This window comes from Rhea americana, unplaced genomic scaffold (genome assembly GCF_003343005.1).
Source record: "Rhea americana isolate MKP2758 unplaced genomic scaffold, rheAme1 scaffold_53, whole genome shotgun sequence".
Taxonomy (NCBI): domain Eukaryota; kingdom Metazoa; phylum Chordata; class Aves; order Rheiformes; family Rheidae; genus Rhea; species Rhea americana.
Window position 1 is genome coordinate 1,173,156 of NW_028186679.1, and position 24,710 is coordinate 1,197,865.

A 24,710-nucleotide genomic window follows, 5' to 3' on the forward strand; every position below is an offset into this window, starting at 1 on the left:
CCTGCGGGCTCTCACGCACCTTCTCCGCGGCAGGGCCCGGCAGAGCGGCGGCAAGGTGCGGCACAAGCGGCAGGCGCTGCAGGACATGGCGCGGCCGCTCAAGCAGTGGCTCTACAAGCACCGCGACAACCCCTACCCCACCAAGACCGAGAAGATCCTGCTGGCCCTCGGCTCCCAGATGACCCTGGTGCAGGTAAGGACACCCCCTCCCCCCCGCGGCCACCCCCCGCGGGACTGGGAGGCTGCCCCWGGGCTTTTCGTGGACGGGAGGGACGGGAACAGCAGTACCCAAAGCCCCCTGTGAGCTGAGCCAGGAGCAGCAGCTGGGGACCGTGGGGCTGCCCCCCAGGCAGGGGTTTGGCCCCGGGGGAGATGCCCCACTGCACCCACGCCAGTGCCCACACTAGCCCCGAGTAGCGTGGCCTTGTCCCCACGGCGCGTCTGGTGGGGTGACGGAGGCACCAGCACAGCGCCGGGGGCAGCCCCGAGCACTGCTTTTCCCTGCTGCCGTTCCCAGGGTTTCCCTCCAGCAGGACCTGTCCCACCAGACGGGAATTCCCACATGTGGCCCTCCTGCCTGGGGAACTGCTAACAGCAGTCGGGAAAAGGTGTATGCTTACCTCCTGCCTGCCTTCCCCTCTAGGAGAGGGTGACATGTTTTCATTCCATCTGTTGCATTCGTTAGTGCAAGAGAAATAATTTTGYTTAGTCTTTAAAAATCTTAAGGCCAAACCAAAAGAAAAGCAATTACTGGAGATTTTCAGCACAAAATAGGAATTGTTCAGGAAGTTATTGAGAGCTGCAAATTTCCCGTATGAAAGTGAGATGGAATAGAAAAAGTTAACATTGTTTTGGTAATAATCATCGCTATTGTAATGCTGATCACACAGGTATTAGCGTTACCATACACGCGATGTGCAGTGGCTCGCGGCATGGAGCAGTCCTGCACTTCGGAGCCTTGTGCTGGTTACGGATGCACAGGGCAGTGAGGCGTGGGGGTTCCTCTGATTTGCTCTCTCAGGTGAAACTCCACTGAAATGACTGGTAGTTGTGTAGCAGTAAAAGGTGTGAAGTTGGCTGCTGATGTTTATAAAACCTGCCTCTTTGTTTTCTTTGCCATCTGGCACTCTGCGGAATTATGCGGTTAAATGATAGCTGGTGCTGAGTGGTGCTATCTCAGGTCTGGGTGCTGCAAAGATTTACACATTGTGAATAATGCTGTTTTCCTCACTGGGAGTTGCTCCTAGGTGTGTAAAAATACGTGTTTGCAGGATTGGGACTTCAGCCCTCTATATAATACATTGTGTGTCACTTTACAAAGGACATTAAGGTATCAAAATAATATGAAGTGTTAGAAAAACAAGGTGTCAATCTGCTATTATTAGTTCGAATATTCCTTCAAAAAAGGTTGCAGTATGAACTTCGATTCTAGTAGCATTGGCAAAATATGAAACTTTTACACTTTAGTCCCTCATTTTGAAGCTATTGCACTAGCAAAAACACTATAGCTTTGACAAAAATAATACTAATGTCTCAGAAAATGCCAGTTATAACTGGAAGATACAGTTAAAACAACTTTGCTTGCTTTTTAAAAATATACATGAGAGGTTTGCTCAGACTTTAAAAAATATGATTATGTAAACACTATCCATTCAATGCCACAATTCAATATGAGTAGCTTTTTGGACTATGGCTTTTAAAATATTCCTGTATTTTTACATGAGATTTAAAATATAGATCCAAAATACATGTTTGGAGACTTTAATGGCCTATTGAGGAGTTCCTCACAGAATCCTCCCTTATTCTTTTACAAATGCCACAAAATGAACATACAAGGGAAACTGGTGATTTTTTTCCAGTGTCTCTCTCATAGCAGCTTTGATAAATGCTGATTAGAATATGCGGTGGTAACTTCTATAAAAACATCAGCAGTCATGGCCACTACACCACAGAGTTTTATGATTAAAGTAAGGTGCAGAATAAAATTAAGAAGAATCATAAATGGCCACATTTATCCCTCATTAGGCTCCCTTGACTCTTGTGGATTTACGCTGGAGATGAATCTAGCCAGCCATATTTCTATGAGATGTAATATTTGAAAGTGTTGTGCAAACCGCTTTATTGTGCTTCGTTTACAGAAGCACACCATCAAAAAGAAACCCCAGATGTTTCTTCCATCATTTGGGCGCAATGCTTTTTTAATCCAGGAATACTATAGCATCTGTGCAAGAGGTAAATACATATGTTTGGCAACAACAGTAATTCCTGAGCCTGGAAGGACAAAACAACACACACCCCACATCTATTTTTCAAATGCCAAGAACGAACAAGACTGTAATCCAGATCAAAATTCTTGTTCTCTGAGAACGGTGGAGCCAGGCTGTGATCTCAGCCGCGCTGGGTACATCTGAAAAAACTTCCCTGAGGTCTCAGCTATTACTTTCTGCTGAGACTGGTATAACCAAGAGCAGATTCAGGACTGGTCTTTCGTATCTGTTTGAATGCTTTGCTTCTCATTCCAGGAGGGCACATAGCAAAAGCATCAAACAGGGTCTGTTATGATTGGTTTTCTACTCTACTAACACTAAATGCCATCAGACTTTGTTGAAAAACCGGGAACCAGTATATGATATTTTCTCTGGGTTTCACACCTTCACATTGGTGGACCTGTCTCGTATTTCCTGGTCTTCTTCCATTGCTCAGTGCTGTCCCGTGGTGTTTGCCCTCAGTGAGGACGTGAGTCTGCTCCCACAGCTTTCTACTCTTGCCAAGACAGTGGTCTGCTGAAAGGTATTACCTCTTCGCTTGCATCCCTGGGGAGCTGACGCCTTGTCACCGAGAACCCCAGGGAAGCCAAAAGATGCTGTTGAAAATCCCGTTAAGTTTCCGCCACCAAAATTCCACGTAGGAAAGGTTGGGGTGTGTTTTTTCTCCTGACTGCCAACCTTGGTGCAATCCTCTGAATAGCCTCAAATGACATGTAGCTCCCCTGTTTCTCAAGGTTTTGATAGTGAGGTCCAGACCTCCTGTGTGATATCCCTGGCTGCAGAGCCACTGCAGCTATGCTCTCGGACCTGCACCCACCTTCCCTACCCACCAGGGAAATAAATGCCCAGCTTGGCATTTGTTWGCCTTCAGGTTTTCAGCAGCTGCCTGGAATATGATGCTGGTCACAGTAATATTGATAATAAGGCTATAACCCTTCTCTATGTGCTTTTTTTTCCCTCCTGGTGAGCCTTATTCCAGTATGTACTACCCATCCAAAGGAGATTTTGCAGGACCATGACATAGATACAGTTGATCCTTCTATGAGACAAGAGGTTGAACATCCAGCCCTGTTTTCTGTTATTATTATTAGCACAGTATCTGCTGCACATCAAATTTTCCACTATTTCATTTTCATTAGTTTTACTATCACCCAGTTTTCTGCTTCTTAAACTTTTAATTTACTCCACTTCACTAACACTTTTGCTCAATATACTGTTCCTGGGCGCAGTGGAACAGCATGGGAGTTGTTTCGTCTGCTTGTCTGTCAGGGTTTCGCACGGGAAGCCTAACTCTTTCAAGGAGGTAGGATTTCTCAGGAATCATAAATCATTTTGTTTCTTAATAACTAGTAGTAAAAACTGGGCAAATTCTGGGCTGACTTATTCCTGAGCAGTCCAGCAATGTCTTTGGGAGTCCTCAAGACAAATGTTATTGCAGCTTTCAATCCAACAGTCCAAAGTATTCTACTCCCCAAACTGCCAAAGCAGGAAACCAAAAAAGCAATATAGTTTGAAAAGCCATTTTAAGTTTTACTCCAATTAGATTCTAATTGAGAATCCAATAATTTGTCCCATTAATACGCTATTAATATGCTACATTTTCATTTGCATTATTACCACAGCATTTGATTTATTTTATTTTAAATTTTGGTTTAGTCGTTCTTTTGAAATAAAAAAGAAAAATGGCCATATATTCCTTCCAGAAAGAAATATGAATGGCTGTATTGTTGAATAGGAGTTATTTGCCATAGTAGGATTAATATACTGGTCATGTGCTCCTATGAATTTAATAGTATTCAGATTCATACAGGCATATCTGGTTTATTGGAGGAGGAGAACTGCTTGATTTCTGTTCCCCTTCTGAAACCTTGGCTGCTGTTAAGTAGTGAAGCAGAACAAATTAGAACAAATTTGAAGAATCTCTTTAGAAGCAAAGCCAGAGGGTCAGTATTTCTTGATGCCGATGTAAATCCTTGTTGCTCTTTAGGGGAATGACTGGGCTGCTGTAAAGTATGAATGCTGGGAAGCCTACCTGTTACTGTTCCTCTTGGTTTTTCTTTATAATTCCTGAAGAACTTTATTATTGCTGCAAGTACAGTAAGTTTCATCATGGATTTGTTCAAGATGTTTAGTTCTTGGTAGGTCTCTGAGACAAAGGTTTTCCCACTGTCTTGCATGTAAATCATTGGTTTTCGAGATTTTTGGAGGTCACAGTAGTGTAACTAGTAGCATTTTAGTGAACGGTTGATTTTTGGCGGCTTAGGTTGTTTCTGTCTGTGTTAACCTGAGTAAGTGTGGTAATARCGGGTATCTGTACAGATTCAGACTTGGAGTAGTAGATGCAGAGCTTTTCAAAGACTGTATGGATATATGGGATGGCATTTGGAGCTGGTTGAAATTAGTGACAAAAACTCTCCTTGGCTTTAAAGAAGCTAGAAACCACCTGCAGTGTAGTAGCCCATGTCTAGAGGGTGTGTGTGCTACCTGGTACAATTTTGGGGCTGGTAGCCGTTTCATAGTCCACACATCAGGATTTTGCCCTGGGATCAAGCCTGGGAGAGGTGATGAACCTCTTGATCTCAGAGATTTGGATTTGGCAGGAGCATACTCCGGTGCTCAGGAGCACCAAAGCACCCCCAGATGCAGCACCATAGATTTATGCTAAAAATCTGTTATGTAGATCAGCCTAACTTTCATTCAGCTTTAATTGGCCTCGTTTTAACTGCATTCAGGATAAGAGTTTCTGGAGTGAGAGTCTGCTGCTTTGTGCTTTAGAAGAAAGTCTCTCCTGTAAATGCTGAGTAAGGTTATTTCATAATGATCGAATACTACTATTTCCTCCTCTCTCCTCACAAGACTTAAAATATGGCTTATATTTTCATACTGATAGGCAGAAAGCTGAAAGTTGGCATGAGAAGAATGAGTCCAAAATAAACYAAGAGTACCATGCAAAAATCACTCTTGCTAAATTTAATTGCTTTTATGTGTGAGTCACTATCCTGTCTTTCCTTTCTGTACATGGCACTTTAATGATGAAGTATTTCAATACGTAATGAAATGCAGCATAATGAAATATTTCTCATGAGATGTTGGAAAGCTGTCAGTTTTGTTAGACACTGCAGTAACTGCTGTAATGTTCGATGCTGTAATGTTGGGACGCTGGGTTGAGCCATCTCTATCATTACGCATATGACTTGAGAGTTACACTAAATCATGCAGGAGTCAGGAGACCACTGTTTCGACTGAACAGTCTGGAGTGAGTTTGTTAAACTGCATTAGAAAGTGGATGGGTTCCAATCCCTCCTTTCTGGTTTACTATAATGATTGCTGTGTCAATACGATGAATATAAACAAGTAGCCTTGGAAGAGAATGAAAATTACTTAGTCTTCTCTGCCAGCTACAGTTCTGGTCTCCTAACCTGTCATAGTAAACTACATGGTTTGTAAAGTCATGTGTTTGGCATTTGAGTGCTGATCCAGGGCTCACTGTACTTACAGTGGAGCCCTGTTTCATGTAAACTGGATTTTAAGTAAAACCAAAGTGACAGACTTAAAGCACCACTGCTAAGTTCTGGATAGGACTTCGAACTGAAGTTTTGGTTTTCCTAAAGCAGATAGTGTTTATTTTTCTCATAACCACTCTAAAASAGATTATCGATCCAAAATAATTAGCCAAATGCTTCTGCACTATTTATGCAGCCTATGCTGCCACAGGCGGATGACAAAACCAGGGCCAAAATCCAACTTTGAGGTCTACAGTTTGGCTTTCTAGTAGGTAGGGTAGTATTGTATTGATAAAACATATGTTAACTGGCTTTGCAGGTTGACCTAAATTATACTATCTGATCRTTCGCAGGTCAGGATGTGACTGCACTGGCCTCTGGCCCCCGGTGCATGTCCTTCCTCAGCACRGACAGGCGAGTGGGGCTGTCCAGTACCCGGGCGCTCCCTGTGTTCTGCTTTTCAAGGAATGCTAGACTCGATGTCCTTTTGCAGAGAACACAGTTATTCCTCAAAAGAGTAAATAGCATTTTGAAGCCTTGATTTATCATAAAATAAATATTGTTAGAGTGTAGGGAGCTTGCTTCTGCTTTTACTCAGAGGAAAGTTACAGTTGAGTCATTCTGTCAATATCTATAATTCCTATTGTATGCATTTTTAAATGACAGTGAAATCAAGGCCAGCGCTTTCTCAGGTACACTTTCATACAAAGTCACTGCAAGTACATGGCATCCTGTTTGACAGTTTGATTAGCATTGCTGATGCACAAGACTGTGTGGCGCCTTTTTGCTTCTTTGATGCATAAAGATCTGTGAGATCTTTGTGCTGGAACCTGACTTTGCAGTGACCGTTTATGTCAGAAGGATGCTAACGTGATCCATTCTGCAGTGTCAAACTCTAGGCAACGCTCTGCGGCTGAAAAACAGAAGTGATGAAAGCCAGGCCCTTGTTTAGCAGGCACAGTGTGAAAAATCTGCATCTTCACTATTTTTAGGGGTTTCCATATCAAAAAAAAAGTTCCTAAGAGCTGCTACTCTGTACAGCAAATGGCTGGTTTTTGCAGTGACTCAAAGTATGTTATGTTCTGTGCAAGACTTTTCTGATACCCACTAGCTGTCAATCTTAGCATACTGATAAAGCACGAGGAAGAATTTAGGCTTTTATATAACCAAATTAAAAAGTTTTTTTTTTCTGTTCAATGTTTTATTGTAGCCTACGTAAATGTCAAAAGCAAATTAGCTAAYGTTACTTATTAATTTTAATTTGCTACTAATATATTGAAAATTCGTATTGAAAGTTCGGGACATTTATCTTTAAGAAAAAAGGAGACAAGTGACTATAAAATGAGTATTCTGGGAGATCTGAATTAAAATTCACTATTATTAATAACAAGGGTTTGCTAGCATTTGTGAAGGACGGAAGGTAGGAATCCCCCGTCCTGGCTGGTTCCTTTTCTGAGTAATGAGAGTCTCCCAGACTCCTGGTGCCCCATACGGGAGGGAGACATTTCCCTCATTTGCTGTTTATTCAGGGTGTACACAAACTCATGAAAATTATGTGGGTTAGATTTGTTTGTCTGCTTGGTTTTTGAGGGAACCTAATACATTCATTTTTATGCAGGTATCAAACTGGTTTGCCAATGCAAGACGTCGCCTTAAGAATACGGTCAGGCAGCCAGATCTTAGCTGGGCTTTGCGAATAAAACTGTACAACAAATATGTTCAAGGAAATGCGGAAAGACTTAGCGTAAGCAGTGATGATTCATGCTCTGAAGGTTTGTTGACATTCTTTTTTATTGATTTTCAGTTGATTAAAATAAGCTTAGAAAGAGCCAGATTCCCAAAGAGAGCTCTGATTTCTCACCAAATTCTCTCAGTGGAGCTGCCTTGCCTTTTTGTGAATTAAATGCCACTTTCATTTCCCAGCTACTTTGCAGCCTTGCAAAATAGGATTGTGTCAGTTAATCAAGGCTGATGGGCTGATTGTGCGTTATTTGCCTGTTCTGTGTAACGTTGTTATTAGAATGATATTTCTTAGTTTATTAAATGCTACAAGCTTGTTCCTTTAATCTGCAGGAAAGGAAAAAAAATAAATCAGATTTGTCAGTTTAGGGAAATGAGAAGTCTCTTGACTGTTAGTTTCCCTGGGTTTATGGGTATTACTTGATGGAAGGACTAATTCAGTATCATTTCACTAACAAGAGAGTCAGATTGACTTCAGTGGGACTTCTTATGTAGTAAACTGYATATGATTGAGTTTATGGTGACTTTATGTTTTATCAGCAAAAGTTTTCCATATAAGATGCAATKAAATTCTTTGTTTTATCAAAATTAACAAATATAGGAAATTTGTAAGCAGCACCCTGGGTTTTTTTAATAGAACATAGGTATATTAATATGACTGAGTGCTTTTTTTAGTCAGCTGTGACAGGGAGGTGTGTTGAGAGGAGAACAAATGCTACAAAACATTGCCAGAGATATGTATGTGATCTTTTTAAAGAATATGTTTCAATTTGTACTCAGTTTCAATTTTACTTGTCCCAATTTCAGTGTGTACATTTATTTTGTATCCCCTTTCCTTTAAAATATTGGTTGCAGCACAGTTAAAAGAGTACAGTTTAAGAAAATATCCTTAAATATGCCTTAGTATTCAGAAGAAGCAAATTTTGAGTTCATATTTTCTGAGAAAATAAGAATTAAGCTTATTCTCACAGATTTTTAATTGTTTATCATTGGTTTATGGCACTGCTCAGTTTCCYTCTATCAGCTTGTGCTGCTCATGAATAAAGTAGACCCAAAGACTGTTTTAAATAGTGATTTAATTTGGAATAGCTGAGAACTCTGGGAAGTGCTGTGAGCAACGTGTAGAGAGAAAAGAAAAGTGAAAATTGTTGTTTAAGGCTGAATTCTAAAAAGATTTGTCTAGTTCCGGTTGTGTTCATAGCAATTTAAAACATGCAGAGAAAGACTCTCACTAAGAGTTAGGTATTTGATGTATTACTGTATCTTTCTTCTTTTATTTTCAGATGGAGAAAATCCTCCAAGAAACCATATGAATGAAGGGGGATATAACAAACCAGTTCATCACACTGTGATTAAAACTGAGAGCTCAGTGATAAAAACAGGAGTGAGACCAGAAACAAGTGCCAGTGAGGATTACGTGTCACCCCCCAAATACAAAAGCAGTTTGTTGAATCGTTACCTAAATGACTCCTTGAGACACGTCATGGCTACTAACGCAGCTATGATGGAGAAGACGAGGCAGAGGAATCACTCGGGTTCGTTTAGTTCCAATGAATTCGAAGAGGAATTGGTGTCTCCGTCGTCATCAGAGACAGAGGGCAATTTTGTCTACCGGACAGGTAAGGAATTCCTCCTGCGCCGCGGTCGGCGCCGCTGGCTCTGTCGGTCGCTGTTGCCCGAAATGAGGCTCACCTGCCCCTGCCTTTTAGGAGGGCAGATAWCCCCCGTCCCTCGTCTCAGCCTCTGAGTGAGCTCTGTTTGCAGCGTGGAAGCTGTAGGCTCTTACTGACCACTATGTTAAGCTGCTTTGGTTTTTAGAACAGAGCTCGGGGCAGATTTTTAGCATGACATTTACAGGCTTGTTTGCCAGCACTAAGGCAAACGGAAAGCGGGAGAAAACCTACTGGTACGGTAGGGGAGCAGGTGGATGAAGGGAGTTTATGCAGTCAGCTGCCTCTGGAAGCTCTGCTTGCAGCACCTGCAGGGCTGGAAGTGCTGAGCATCTCCCGTTGCTCCACCTGGAGCGTGGTCGGAGTACTGAAGTACTCCGTGGCCCCAGCAGGAAAGAAGGGGAGGATCTGGCTATTCCAAGTGGCAGTTTGTGGCACTTAGGTGAGCCGTGTGTCCATCCATGTGGATGCCTGTCCCCTGCCGCGCGTCGTGTTTGCTCTCCTCAGGGCAGCYGTCTCCGGTGCGTGGAGCCTCCCAGGAAGGAGTGAAGGAGTTTAGACCAGTTTCTGCATCAGGGTCCAGGCACAAGTCATTGCACTAAGGGCACTGTGGACTTGGCCCTTAAATATCTTGACTTAATGTTTTTGGGAGGTTACATATAATTTATTATTTTAATTTTATCAATAAAAGCCGAAAAGCATGGTTTATATTACCCACTGCGTTGCCAGTTGGAGGAAGGCACACTGGGCTGCCTGGTTGATGCCAGCAAACTGCTCTAAGTCAGGGCAAGATGTGGGTACGCTGGGCTCAGACATGTCTCTTGCAAACAAAGGAAGGTCCCTGGGGACCAGGGCGCGCTGGAAGGTTCCTCTGATGAAGCTTACTCCAAATTTCTTTGGGCATAAAAGGCAAAGCCTTCTCTTTGGAAAAGCTGAAGTTTTGCGTTGCAAATCCTGTAGGTCTCTACCGGCTGTCCCAAGCTGCCCACTGCCAGCAGCAGCCGTTTGCGTTGTCCCTGGGCCTCTCCCTGGGGTAACTCTGCTGGGGACCCCGCGGGCAGCATCGCCGTTGGGGCGGATGGGCGTTTCTCCAAGGCACGGCAGGGCTTTGCGCTCAAGTCGTGCAGGTGGAGGTGCTGCGTTCGGCTCCCCGGCTGCTTGGTCAGGTGCCCCCTGCCCTTGCAGCCTCTCGCTTTGGCAGCCTTTGCTGTCTCTTCCCTGCCACATTTTGTACGACTTTTTGTCCTTTTGGAAAGGCCAGCAGGGCTGGAGGAGGCCGGGCGCAGGGTGGTGGTAGGAGGACGCTGGGCTGTGCGGGTCGTCGGGRAATGACCACGGCTGGAGCAGAGGCTCCGCAGACCAGCGGGATTGCGTGGGGAGCAAAAATAGTGGAAACGTGATGAAAACGTTTCAAAATTAACTCTCTCTGTTCATTTAACATTATTTTTCGACATGCCAAATGCATTTGGTCCACATTAGGGGCGCACTGTCTGCCAAGTTTTACTTTTAAATGAAAAGTTACTCAAGAACAGATGCAGCAGCTCAGATATGTAAACTTCTGTTTTTCTATACTTTTATACCATAACTTAAAAATAGACACAATGACTTTTTAAAAATTGTAATAAATTTGCTACTGGATTAAGACTTTCTTGCCAAGTTTCAAGCTACACTGAAAAATGCAGTCCTTAATGAGAAGGCTGAGACAGACACACCATAACTGCAGGGAGTTCACAGGCTGGGCTGGAGTGACCAAATAACAGTGTATTTGTCCTTAAAGTTCCTAACTGACATTCCTGGAACTCCTCTTGAGAGTGTATTTAGATCACTTTTTAAATACTTTTGTTAACTTTTTGAAGTGCTGCAGCCTTTGACGGGAACGCCCCAGCAGCTCTCAGGATGTAGTTTTATTCTTCTTACACTCCCAGAGCAGACAAGCAGGAACTTACCAATAGAAAGGAAAAAGGTCATGCGTGCACTATATTATTTGATAAATCCTTTTCGTATGTGTATGTACATTCAGGAAATAATAGGTACGAATAGGCTTTTTTCAGCTAAGGGGTTACAATGTCATTAACAATTTTCCGATGATGCTGTCACATGCAAGAATTGACACCTTCGTGAAAAAAGCACGTATTTTCAAGTTATCATCCATTCATGAAACCTATTTAGAAATAATTGTATTTATCCAGATGATTGTAGGATAGGAAGAGATAAAACAAGGACATTTTATTTTTAAAATATTTTCTCTGTTATTTTAATAGCTGTGATGACATTTCTCAGTGCAATAATGTATCAGACTTGTAGCTGTGTTCTCAGAAATAGCTATAGTCCATTTTGGCTAAGCCAGATACCAAAGCATGTTTGACTATGCCAGTTCTATCTTCCTCAAAGCAGCAAGTGTGATTTTTTTAAGTGAGACATCACCATTTACACGGAGGACCCCTCTGTGGTTTTTACTAACAAACAAAACAGATAAGTTTTAAGGCAAAGCGGTTGAGGCAGAATTTTGAAGTCCTTCCTAGATATGTTAGTTTGTGAAGACACTTTGCGTAACGCTTTAAAAAAACACAGGATGAAATCTGATTGACATTTTATTTTTGAGAAACATTTGGCAAAATTGTTCTGCTCGTAAGGGCAGGAAGTCATTTGTTTTGAAGCAAATTCTTCATTGTGCTTCTTTGGAAAAGCAGCTTGGTGGAGGAACAGTGAGTTTACCCCAGCTCCAGCTCCAGCTCAGGTTACGGSCCAGCCTCTGGGTTCGGCGGCAGCAGCCTCCCCGCAGAGACTCTGCTCCCACAGCCCACRCTGCCCCCCCAGTGTGGCGTGGCCATATGCCAAAATTGCCAAAATTTGGCCAAATTAACAGGATACGAGCACAGTGTCCAATGACAAAAAGCAAGAAATTGCAATTCAATATGCAACTAAATTGCAATTGCAAATTTCGTGTTTATAAGGAAAGTGGGTTGTACTGTTTCCCAGTCCGGTCGTTAACCTGGTTGTACCCAGTGGACCATACGCTGCTCTAGGAGGTCCCGCGCCGAGGTCAAGGACGGGCTGTATAACCTGCTGTCCTGCGGGCTGCAGCCAGGCGAAGTGCCGCCGCTGCAGGAGGGACAGGGCAGGAGTGAAAAAAGAGCGAGAACGTTTTCACGTGTGTCACGTACGTAAGCGTTCCTGGTCGTAAGCTGATACGCTTTTATATATAATGTGACTTTCACACATGTGCTCCCTTAAGGCAGAAAATTTTCAGTTGAGATTAATCCTGGTGCAGGTAATACATATAAATATATGTAGTTGGTCGAATGTGTGCCTTAAACTGGCCGCTGAGAGGTTTGTTCAGTGTTTTTATTTAGTTAAAAATACATGTCAGAGAGCAAGTTTTCGTCAGCTCCCGGGCAGCCTGCGGTCAGGGCAGGTTCCCTGTGCGGCAGGGGTGACGGCCGCCAGCCTTGCCTGTCTTCACTTACTGCGTAAACGGACGCAGAGACGACGGTGCGGCTGCACCCAGCGCTGCAGAAACGCGTAGCGACCAGGTCTAGCCGCGTGTGTAGTGAGGCTGGCCGTAAATCTAAAACACGGAGCTCCGTCTCTGGTCCGTGGGTTACGGAGACGTTTCCCTCTGCGGCGACGACGCTGCAGAGCCCTGCAAGCGCTCCGTCACCGGCGGAAACGGAGCGCGCGGCRTTGGGGAGCGAAACCCCGGCTTGCCGGGATGGGGCTGTCCGACGAGGCGCCCGCGGTGCGCGAAGGCAAGAAGTGGAACGAGAGCGAGGGGACGGGAGACGAAGCGGCGGGGCAGGGAGCTTCCTAGCTTTGCTGTACGGGCAGATCTGTGCTGATTTCACTCCCTGCTCTACTTAGCACAGTGGAAAAGCCAGAACAAATAAAAATAGCAAAGCCTTGCAGACCTGGAAAGGAGGGTGGCCTTAAAAACTCTTGAATGACTGGTTGATTTTTTTAAAGCTGTTTCATCTCTATTTTTAGACATTTCTGCTAAGAGCGTGTTTAGTTTCTGATGTCTTCATTATTGCTACCTTTTTCTTTCCTCCTTCCTCTCTTTCTTTCAATTGGATCCTGCAAAGTTTGTGATTTATAAAGCCTGATCCTGGGCAGTTTACTGCAACAAACTGAGGACCTCAGGGGAGGCACTCAGCACGCTACACGATCAGGCCCACGTTTGTACAGAGCGCTTAAGTGTAAGGCTATACTCATGCGCGTAGGTACCATGCACATGCGCACACACATACAAACCAAGAACAGTGCTGGGATTTCGTGTGGTCYTTGCCAACTTTTCTTCTCAATTCAACATTTTCAGAAATTAACATGTAATTTAAAAATGAGCTATAAAATTTAAAAGCCTAATATGAACACAATGGAACCTGTTTTCAGAAATAACTCAAGGGACCAGCAAAACCTGCCAGTATTAGTGACTTCTGCAAGTATGATCTACGTGGTGCTGGAAACCTTGGGGGTGCTTTAAAATAAATGGTAACCCAGGGCAGCTGAAGGAGGCAGCTTGTTGCCGATCCTAAAGTCATCCAGGAGTGAATTTGAAATGTGGAATGGCAAGGGCAGAAGGAAATGCACAGAGCAGCGCAACTGCAGTTTGAAGGTTACACAGTTAAGATCATGTTTCTACAGGAATTTTATTATTATATGACCTGATTTATCACCGTTGAAATAATAAACAATTGAGACTTGAGGAGAGGGCTGTGTTTAATTTGCTATTTTGGTTTGTTTGTTTGTTTGTTTTTAGGAAAGATTAAAAGAAAACTACTTTACTACAGCTGGAGTGTCACGTTTAATATACCGTGTATCATAGCACAAACTAGGGAATTTTAAAAATCCGTTGTTTTAAGTTGGTGGTTCTCTTTTCGCCTTTCTTTCAGTTTGGACTATGAAAATCAAATAAGCTGTTTTTCTTSGTTCTTTCTTCCTTCAGTTCCTTGGTTCATCAGTGGTTTAGTTGCAAGTGCAATGGGTCAGGATTATTTCCGTATGATTTTGGAAAATGGTGCTTCATCAAAACCGAATCGTTTTGTGGAGACGTGTAGCAGTTTCAAGAGAAATGTCTCTGGTGGGGAAATTGAGGGCGCAGCGGGCACAGGTGAGCCGGCAGCCGTGCCGGCCGGGGCGCTCTCCCAAAGTCCTTGTTTTATGTTCTTTTGGGGGATGCAAAGAGTCGTGAATGTTTGAGGCTTTTTTTTTTAATATATTAAAAGTTCTGGAGACTGGGCCACGTGTGGATTGACTGTGCTTCTAGGATCAGCAGGTATATGGATCTCATTGGGGTGTAAGGGCTTTGGAGACCCCTGGGAGTAGCAGAGGGTAGGGGCACATGGACCTCTACTGCGGCTTTTGCTTGTGTTATGTCCCGGCACAGTTTCTGTGCACTTCAATAAAAACTAGCTCAAGCCGGTTATTTGACTGCAGAGAGTTTTCTTCGAGACAGCTTGCCTCGGGACAGCCGTACACACGTTTCAGGACTCCTGACAGCTTTATCGTTGCAGAGAGTGAGATGTTTCTGCATGAATGATTTGAAATGGAAAAGATGACAATCTAGGACAAAAAATCAGTGAGACCTAAAAATCAGGGGATCAACCATGTTTCCATGGCCACAGGTCTCTCCTGCCCTTGCTGTTACAGCAGTTTGTGGGTATTTCCCTGAGACCATTAAAATTTCCCCAATGCAAATATTCACCGCAGCAGCCAGAAAAGCAGCAGACCCCTGTGCTTGCCCAAAGACCTCTCTCAGACACAGCAGGAAAAATGTATGGTGCTGTCACCAGTTGCTAACAACCATAAATTTTAATACTCCTCTTAGAGTTAGCAAATGCTGGAGCCTTAGCGAGGGCCGTTCCCTGGTGAGCGTCAGGCCCCATTCATTTACCTAAGGTGCGTAGTCAACAAGAGAGAAGGATTTATCCCCATTTTCCCATTGTTTCAGCAATCTTCATAATCGTGCTTKGTCCTGAGACCTGGGGCCAGCCCAAGTGTGAATGCTTCAGGAAATTGTGCGCGTGGAAAAACACATGATTATCAGTCAGACTGTTTTGAAGTTCTAGCTGCAGACAACATGACTAATAACGGATATAGTAGGGAAATCAGTAAGAAAATTAGCAGTTTACTTAAGGAATATTTAAAGAGTGTGTGAAACTGCAGCTTGGGAGAATTAATTTAGTGAAATGTCTGTGATTCCTTCTTCCCTTCCCCTGCCCGCAAGGGATTTTCCCTGGTAGCCCGCGTCTGTGCAGCTCTGCTGCACCAGAAGCATCGGGCCCCTTTGCAGCCCCGCAGCTGGCRGGGGGGTTTTGGCCTGGTCGGGGCCTCCCCGGGCCGAGCCCACAGCCCACCGGGGCACGCGGTGAGAAGGACGAGGCTGTCACGGGCAAAACCCTTCCTTCGTGCCCTTTTGCACAGGAAATCTGTCTTCCTTTACAGTGACTGCTGCCCTCAGTGGCACGTATTAAAGCGCTAATATATGTGCAAGGGCACCGTGGTGGGAGCCCGTAAAAATTTCATTTCTTTCTGGAAAAAACATCTGGATTGAAACTTCCCCGCTGGCACGGGGTGGCCACGCGTTCCAGCGCCTCGCCGCTGCGTGATGCAAATGAACCACGTCGGGTAGTGCTCTGGTAGCTTCTGCTCGGAGCATGGACGGTCCCGTGCGCGTGTTATAGCGCTGCTGTTCATGTTGCCGTAGCTCAGGTTGTCTCCGTGTTTCCATTAGAACCCTTTTAATCCGCAAATTTATGGCCCAGCTGTAGAAATTCAATCCAGACTGAAACTTGGCATGGGCAGCACTCCTTCTCCCATCTGTGGAAGGGATTTAAGCAGGTACATCCCAGCAATGGCCATCGYGGCTATGCTTGTAAATTTGGAGCGTGATGACTGCTGAATGGAACAGCAAGCTTCTTAGTAGCCCCAAAATGCTACGTGCCCATGGTGAGACTCATGCAAAGCAGCCTGTTCATTCTCCATCAGTAAATAAAGAAAGAGTTTTGAGTTTTTCTGTGTTTACTTATGTATGCAAGCACATGTGTTTTCCTTACTGTGACAGCATTTTGACGTGGGTGGCAAACGTGAACTTCTGCAGGCTGCGGCTCCAAAGCACTGTTTTACCCTTGCCAGGGTTGTCTTTGCACAAGTGCAAATGGTAGAATTTGCCTAGTCCTTGTAATAGAAAAAAAATCATGAGAAATTAAAAAAACCAGATTGTTTTGATTGGCTTTTTTTTAAGTATCTTCAAAATTACTTCAGTATTGAACTGTAAAGTTAGTTTTATTCACCATCACTTCCACCTCTTTTCATTTTTTTTATAAAATGCTACATACTGAATGTTGCCTGACCAGATAGAGTAGTAATCTTATCTGATCCAGCAAATCCTATTTCCCTTTGTAGGTTTGTGGTTTTTGAAAGTCATTCTGTTACTTAAAAAACTCCTTTATGTGTTTAACTGAAATTTTTTAGGTCATTTGTCCATAATGTGAATACCAGAAACATAAYGATGAAAGCAGTTTAGCAAGACCAGACTTCTGATCTTGCACGCGTATTCACATAGAAGCTTTCAGGAGGGTTTTGGCACACTTTGACAAGTGAATTGAAGGCAGAGCCTGGAGTCTATACGTGGATTAATATTAGGCTGCAGATGAGTTTATACCCTGCTGCTCAGAAAACTCCTGGGTTATATTTTGAAAAAAGTGAGAAACCTATGGGGATTGCTTATGTGTGAGATTTTTGACRTCTCCRTGGAGGATGAGGAGCTCTCATAAAYCCCCTGTTTCCAGAAAAATGTCCTCCATCTTCATCTGTAATGTTCAGTGTCTAGTTCACAGTTATCCAAAATTAGAAAAGCAKTGTAGTATTCTGTTTCATCTAAGCTACTTTACTCCAAATTTAAAAATACTGATATGAGATACAAGGAGTAGACTTGGAGATTATCAGTGAGTACTAAGGACTATTTGAGATTTTTAATGCTTTGTGACATTAAAATGGCATCAGATAGCCATTTTGGATCTGTTAAAGGAGAAATACGTAATAACACTCAAAGGACACAGAAGGCTTATATAACATAAGTGAGTTTTGTATGAGTTACCAAAAAAAAGGGAGCAGGAGTTTTAAAGCAGGAAAGTAAGTTTGGAGAAGTAAGCTGYATTGTAGAAAATCTGGAAAAAGTAAAAACAATTCGAACAGACCAGATAAACAGCTAGTTGGAACAGCTGAAGAGAGGCACACGCACAAATAGGTAAAGCAAAATCCCAATGAGCCATGAAATGTGTTTTCCTTAATTTTTCACCGTGGCCTTGAAAGTTAATGCTGGAGACTTCTGTCTCTGTTCTTTCACTGATGGCCAGAAGCTGAGGTTATGATGACCAGAGCGTTTGGTATGGCACTGGCATTTCAAGTTCGAAGTGATTGCCAAGACTCTCAGTTATGACACTAAAATACACTGTTATTTCTAAGGCCAATTTTGAGTCCCTCCCGCGTGCCTCCACATTGATTCAGGCAACAGATGCATGAAAAGCAAAGGAGCGTTCAAAATAATCCCTTAGCTGAAGCGGGGGGAAGGCTGGCTAGTGCACTGTAGCCAAAATTCCTTAAATGTTACAATGTTTTACATTTCTAAATGTAAAACTTTCTTTCCAGTGCGAGGTACCCGCCAAGTGTCTCAGTTATGGTATCTCAGAGTAAAAACTGGCGTACGGCCCTTGTGGTCATTTGTGGGTATTGACAGATTTACACCATTAAGATCAAGTTAAATGTTGTCGGTTTCTCCATCTCCCTTTTACTTTGTCAGGCTTTTTTCTCTCAGTTACTATTTGTCAACTTAAATCCCCTTCGCTGGAAAAATGAAGGCTCTTCACGACCTGGCTCTTCAGGAGCAAATTGCCTCAAATTCTTCTTGCTAGCCAAGGTATTTTGTAATGCATTACGAAACAGCGGCAGCATTGCTCTCCCTGCACTAGATGTACTTTGTGGGCTAGACGGCTGCGGGCAAACAGAAGGAGAGCTCGGTCTGCCGGCGAGTCCGGCTCTGCCGCTGCCTTGCGGGGACCTTTCATCCCAAATCCCTGCCCTCCTCGCTGCCGTTCCCGTCCCGCCGGCCGCCAGGGGAGATCCCGGGGCCGCCGCGAGCGGATACACGAAGTTCATTGTCCTGTTTTCCTCCCTTCCGTGTTAGTTAGCTGGTGCAACTGCTGCTTGCTGCAGAGCTAATGAATTTCCCTGGGACTGGCTTCAGACAGGCCTGCGCTCCTTTCTCTCGGCGGCTGCGGTGACGTCGCTGACTGCGGGGAAAGTCGAGAAAAATGAGCGCACGCTTTCGCCGTGGGGCCTCGCGGGAGCTGGGAGCGTGGGAGCGGCGGGGCGCGGGCAGCCCCGGCCCTCGCCGCGCGCGGCCGCTCGGTGCTCCCCGTTGGCGGTGCCTGGGGGAGCTCACTGCCCAGAGACGCTTCTTGGAGCCGGGAGGTGCAGAGCAGCTCTGACGCCCTGGCCAGCTCCAGAGGCTGTGGTGATGTGTGTGTAACCACCTATTTTACATGTACATAGGTATGCATATGTGAGTATGTGTGTATACATATATATGTATAGATATATATGTACACACACACATGTATATAGCTCTCCTTATCCTTATCSTTATTCCGGCTTGCCTGGCAGGACCCAGAATCCTATTTGTGGAGAGCAGGAGACTGACCTGCAGGTAGTGATCCCAGCGGAGCGGTTTCATGCAAAGGCCTGTTTTGCTGATCCAAACTTTGGCTAAACCAAAGTAAAAGGCTTGTTTCAATATTTTACATCAATAAAAATGGCAGGTGCCTAAATCAGCCTGTTTCACTTTTACTACTATCTCCCAGCGTTTCTGCTGCTGGTTTTAGTCCACACCTAATGAGACTATGAGTGACAACGTTCTCCTGGCTGTAACTACASATTTGTGCTGTTTGCATTTATTGTGCATTTCTACAGAGAGAAGATAGTAATATTTCTCAATCCTCTCTACCACATTCAACTCGCTCATTAATTCCTATCCCTGAGTCTCTGCTCTGTAACTTCAAAAGGAGCTAATAGTGACTTCAGGTGTCCGATTCAAAATACCTTTAGCTTGACCAGATTATCAATGGACAGGCACTCAGATGGTTTAAAGCAAAGTCTTTGGAAGTGCTTTATGTTGGGTGAAGTAAAAAATCTAAAGTGCCAGGATGTGGTCTGGTTTTTGAGTGCTTTGGCCTCAAAACACTCTACATGGTCTGACACACTGTTCATGTGTTTGTAAAGCTTTCCAAACTGTATTTGGTGAACTCCAGTTGATATCAGTGGGATCTTTGCTTGCAGATCAAAGACTATGACCCTCAGAAAATGTATGCACTCATATTTGGGTACTGTTCTTCCTTCATTCCTTGCATAAAATGGGGAAAAAATGCCTTTATTCAGACCTATCATGCTGCTGCACTTGCTGAGGTTTCGGGGCTGCTGTCATCTCTCTGTAGCATTGCAGCTTCTCAAGGTATCCCCTCGCTCCCTAAAGACACCATGAGTCCCAGCTAGTGGGAGCCTGCAAACCATCTCATTCCTCCCAGCTGCGTCTTCCCACCCGAAGCCTCTGTGCACGGGGCTGTGCGGCCCCGGGCCGAGCAAGGGCTCCATCCGTCCCTGCTGGGCAGTCRCAGTGGAGGAGCCATGTGGCACCTAGGCTTTATCGGCCAGTTGAGAGTCTTGAGACAATTGGAGCCAGGAAAGATGCAGGAAGCTCCTGTAACCCCAAGATTTCTCACAGTCYGGTGGCATTTGGGTGGGGGGATGATAGACAGCTCCTCCTCCAGGAGATTTCTTATGTAAACCTTGCACAACTGTCCCCCTTTGCCCAGCTGGCAAGCTGAGGTGGAAGAGGGCACTGCTGTGCTGGGAGGCTACTGTTAAGGAGAAGAAGAAATACATGGAGAGAGCAAGGAGAATATTAATGGGTGTACAGGGCACGGTCCCACCGGGACAGACCGAGTGGGAGCCACCTCACCCTTCCTGTCCTCAGCCAGGTCACCATCACCCGCTGCCACCAAGGAACGTTTCTGCCTGTGGAAAGCCAGCTCTCGGCCCCAGCTGGGATCTGGAGGTCGTGAAACACAGAGAGTGTCTCTGCGGGGCGAGCGCAGGGAAGCGGGTGGGTTATAACAGGGTGTCTGAAACAGGGAGTAGCGTGGAGAGCTCACCTTACACTGCCGATCGGGGCGGAGGGACATCTGCGCCRCAGGTTGTCCGTAATAGTGTTCACCTTCGTCCTTTCCGTTCGAGGATTTCGCTCCCCTGGCCCCTGCATATCTTTACAGCTGGATTATGGGTTTAGGAAAGTCAAATGCCCCCAGATCGCAGCTATAGAGTAACTGTTTATAGAGGAGAGGAGGCAGGCAAAAGTCAATAGATTCCTGTGATATATTGGATGTCATCAGTACGTGACACTCCAATACCTTCAAATCTTCAAATGCTTAAACTAAAGACCTAAATATAATTTAGTTAGTAAAAATATACCTTAGTTATAATAAAATGATAATAGTGGAACTTGGCAACAGAGCAGCTAATAAATACTACACTTTTGAAATGTGCCTGGGATCCAAGTACATACTCTTTTACTGTGTAGTTAAAGCATGTGGCAGGACATGCTAGACCAAGATTTTCTTTTTGTCTTTCCAGTGGAAAACTAAAGTTCTTTGTTTAAGTGAAACCTGTTGGGAATTTTTCTTAAATAAAACAAGGAGCTAAAGAATTCCATTCCTGTTTGCCAATTTTTTTGCTCCTTCAAGCCAAATTATCGATTAATGGTGCGTTAAATATACTACCTAAATATTCTTCCCCTTTTTATTTAGGTCACTTCAATATTTTCTCATTGGTACTTGAAATACAGCTGAACTAAAAGATGAGATACTCTATCAGGAAAAGAATACCCCTTCCAAAACCTTCTGGCCTTATACAAAGGAAGGTCARTAATATGGAAGTCATTAAATTTGCATCCCTAATGGCATTTCCAATTTTTTAAATAAAAAAAAAATCCATATTCCTCTAAGATCTTCTTCTTCCTGAGCCTCATTTTTGCCTTCTTCACTAGCTGTCTCCATTTCGGTACCCTATAGTTTTGCCAGCAGAGCAGCCAAGTGAATGCTTGACCATATTTTTGTCTGGCTCTAGCTAAACCGTGATCTGACAATAGAATACTTTTCTCTGGGTTTTCCTTCTTCCCCCAGGGAACCATACTTCAAGGGCAACCTGCTTGTCCAGCATATGAACATGTGGAAAATCCACTGCTATGCACTAATGATTTTCAGATGGGCCATTGTTGCTGAAAATCATCCCAAGAGCAGCAGCTTCTCCATTGTAGCACCTAACCACTCCGGGATCACATTGCTCRTAGACGATCTGGAATAAACCCCTTGCATTAATGTGTAGAGTGGTGATATGTGCTGCCTCACGCATGTGTAGTACCAAAATTTAGGAAAAAGGCAGGTAAAAGTTACTGTTGTGGCTTCTTTTTTTGTGCTTTCTAATGTGCATCAAAATCTGATTTTTTTTAGCATGAAAACATAAATGTAGGAAAAAGTCAAGCTATGCCAAGGATCCACGACAGCAAGGCAGCAGCACCCTAAATATTGTCCATAAATGAATCACTTTCAAACTTCTGTTTTAAATATTTACAAGGAGACTTGTCACATGCTCAGGGAGAGAAGAATGAGTTTTAAATTTTAAATAGTTTCTGTTACTGTTCTGCTCCGAATATGCATTCTTTTTAAACGACTTTCACTTTTAATCTGTAATTAAAGCCAAAGTTTTCTTTTAATTTTAAAAGCTTGTCCTTGGACTAAAATAACATGGAACATTTTTAAACATTGATCCAAGCTGCTGTAGATACATTTTATTTAAACCACAGAGCCTGCAGTTAGATTCCTCACTTTGCCAGATAGTGAGCAGTAACTGTAAGTGTGGCAGTAATGACTGTGGATTTCTGGATGCCGTACTACCAGCGAGGAGAGTTGTTTTTCTGGAGTCGTTCCTCCCTTTGGGCCCTGTTCATGAATGACTTAATCTCTGCGTATGATCAAATGTCGTGCAAGTTACTGCAGACAGAAAAATCAAGGAATGCGCCTCTTCCCCGTGTTCCTTACATGGAATTGCTGCGCCTGCCCTGCAAGCAGTTGGAGCGCGCTAAGGGTGGGAAGCGTGTGGCAGCAAAAACACACGCACCAAACCGCCAGAAGTAATATAAAAAGAGTGAGACAAAGCAAACAGAGGAGACTTTGAAAGATTGGGTGTGCAAGTTGGATGGTGCCCTGCGTAGACGGCTCCAGCTTGCTCAGGCTGCACCAGCTGGAGAAGGAGCAGCTCTCTGCGCTGGGGAGGTGTGTGGGGGGGCGCTACGGGGCAATATTCTCACCATTTGAAAAACAAAAGTGTTCCTGAGTATTTTCTCTGGAGCGCAGGCCATAAAGATGATTTCTAGTGCTTGTTTCTATTAGCTTATTTCATCTTGGAAAGCAAACATTTACTGTTTTGCTGGGCAAATCACAAGAAGTTCAGGGAATCAATACCTCTCACAGTCTCTCCACCGTCTTGAGCCAATTGCTTGCATGGTGCAATTCCGTCATGTCAGGGGATGTTGCACCAGAAGTGGCTTTCATCCCCTTCCCCCAAAGCCAAAACAGACTGAAGTCTCACAGGATTTCCATTAGCTGTGAGACTAATTGCACTGTGCATGCCATCTGAGGCACTTCTCTTACAATGTTTTAGTATTTGGTTTGAGATCCAGCAGATTTCAGAGAGTGAAGGGGTGCAGAATCATACCCCTGTTTATCCAGACCTCTTCCTAATTCTTTTAAGTTTCAACAAAGTCCTAAGTCGTGTTGGGTGCTGCTCTCAGGTAAGAGTGAAGAAAGGACTTACATTACCTGAGTTGTTTTTCTCATCACTGACACTCTGTGGCCGCTGCAAAAAGTTGTCTGTCTCACCATGCCTTGGCGTGGGACAGCTTGTTGCACTGCTCGGCACAGCCAGGACTGCCCCACAAAGTGGGGACTGGTAGCAAAAGTGGAATAACTTGACTCAGGCACTGAACTCCTCCAGTCGGCAATGAGATCCACATGTGTGTGAATGTGATAGTCGTTTAGGTCTTTCTGAGACACTTCCCCTTTCTTAGTAGTGACAATGGACTTAAAAGATTCACCTCACTTTTCAGGTACTATATTGTTGAAGTATCAGTTTAGCTCTAGGATGTTAAGAGGAGGCAAAAGATAAAAGAGGGAGATGGGAGGGGAAAAGGAAAACTTACAGCCACGGAATAGACTCAATTAGGAAAATAAAGAACAGAAACTTTTAGAAGATGATAGAGAGAGGAGAGGGTGTTCAGAGAAGACAAGAAAAAAGGAAAATAGAGTTGAGAAAAGGAAGAAAAAAAGGAAGAGTGGTGGAAGGGAGGGARGAGGCAGAAAAGAGAAGGAAGGGATGAAGGCAAGAAGAGAAAATACTGTGGAGAGCAGCTATGAAGAAAATGCTGGTAGGAGGCTTGAGTGTAACTGGGAAGGGCTCTAGAATGAATTAGAGAAGCATAAGAGGTACTAGCAGTTTTACCGTCCAAAATGAGAATTTTTCCCTTTCAGAGTATTTAACAAACAAGGATGGATATGCTTTCAAGAGCTGTATTTGGTCACTTTGCTTGGAATGCACCTTTAAATCTAATTACCATGTCTTAGCATTTTTTTTCCATGTCACACAGGCTAAGAGCAAATCCACTTCTAGAAAAGGCTATGACCTTGGTTAAAATACAATGCAAATTGATCCAAACTGTTGCTCACAACTCAGTGAAAAACCTGAACTTAGTCAGAGCCTGGGAAACACTATATTTTTGTTGCTGGTGGTGGGTTTTTTATATTTGTGTGGGGTGTGTGTTTATTAATTTCCCAGTATCTTGGCAGATCTGCACTCCCTGACTAAGCTGGAAAACAGAAATACAGAAGAGCTTTTACACTTTGGCTTTATCATACCTAATCCTGGAGACTTTGGAGAAATCCCACCAAGACCAATTTTGAAAGCCATAGCCTGACTTTCAGGCTACTGTAAGATGGTGTGGCCAAATGTGGAGGCTTGTCTGACCCATCATTCCTGAAAGTCTGAACTTCTCCCAGGTCTGCTTCTTGCCTTGCAGATCRTATCTCCTGTGTGAAGATACTGCAGTTCATCTTTTGTCAGTCACAGGCAGAAACTTGCTTAACCTATTGGACAGTTGGCTGAGGGCAGTGTGTCTTTGCGCTCCTCTGGAGCAAGCATTGGTCAGTAGCATAGARAGGCCATCACCCGGGATGGACTCATAGTCTGATGTGGCATGACAAGTCATGCATTCCTATGTAGTTCATGATATAGATGAACCTGCAAATACATGCCATGCCAGATCAGATTATACATATAAATTTCAAGTTCAACAAAAGGCTTTGCTTCTTTTTCCCCCATCATTTTTTAAAGAAACAGAAATTATCTGAACTTGAAACTCGATTGGTGAT

At 43.9% G+C, this 24,710-nt stretch overlaps 1 protein-coding gene across 4 annotated transcripts in view; it reads left to right on the forward strand.

Annotated features, from left to right (window-relative positions):
- MKX (mohawk homeobox) overlaps window positions 1-24,710 on the forward strand; it is a 47,003-nt gene that overhangs the window by 3,054 nt on the left and 19,239 nt on the right. For all 4 annotated transcript variants that reach the window (XM_085318290.1, XM_085318292.1, XM_085318293.1 and 1 more), the window contains exons 3-5: window positions 34-193; window positions 7,389-7,542; window positions 8,794-9,129. In XM_085318290.1, the coding sequence (XP_085174416.1) occupies window positions 34-193; window positions 7,389-7,542; window positions 8,794-9,129 (650 nt within the window). The remainder of the gene's footprint in view (window positions 1-33; window positions 194-7,388; window positions 7,543-8,793; window positions 9,130-24,710) is intronic.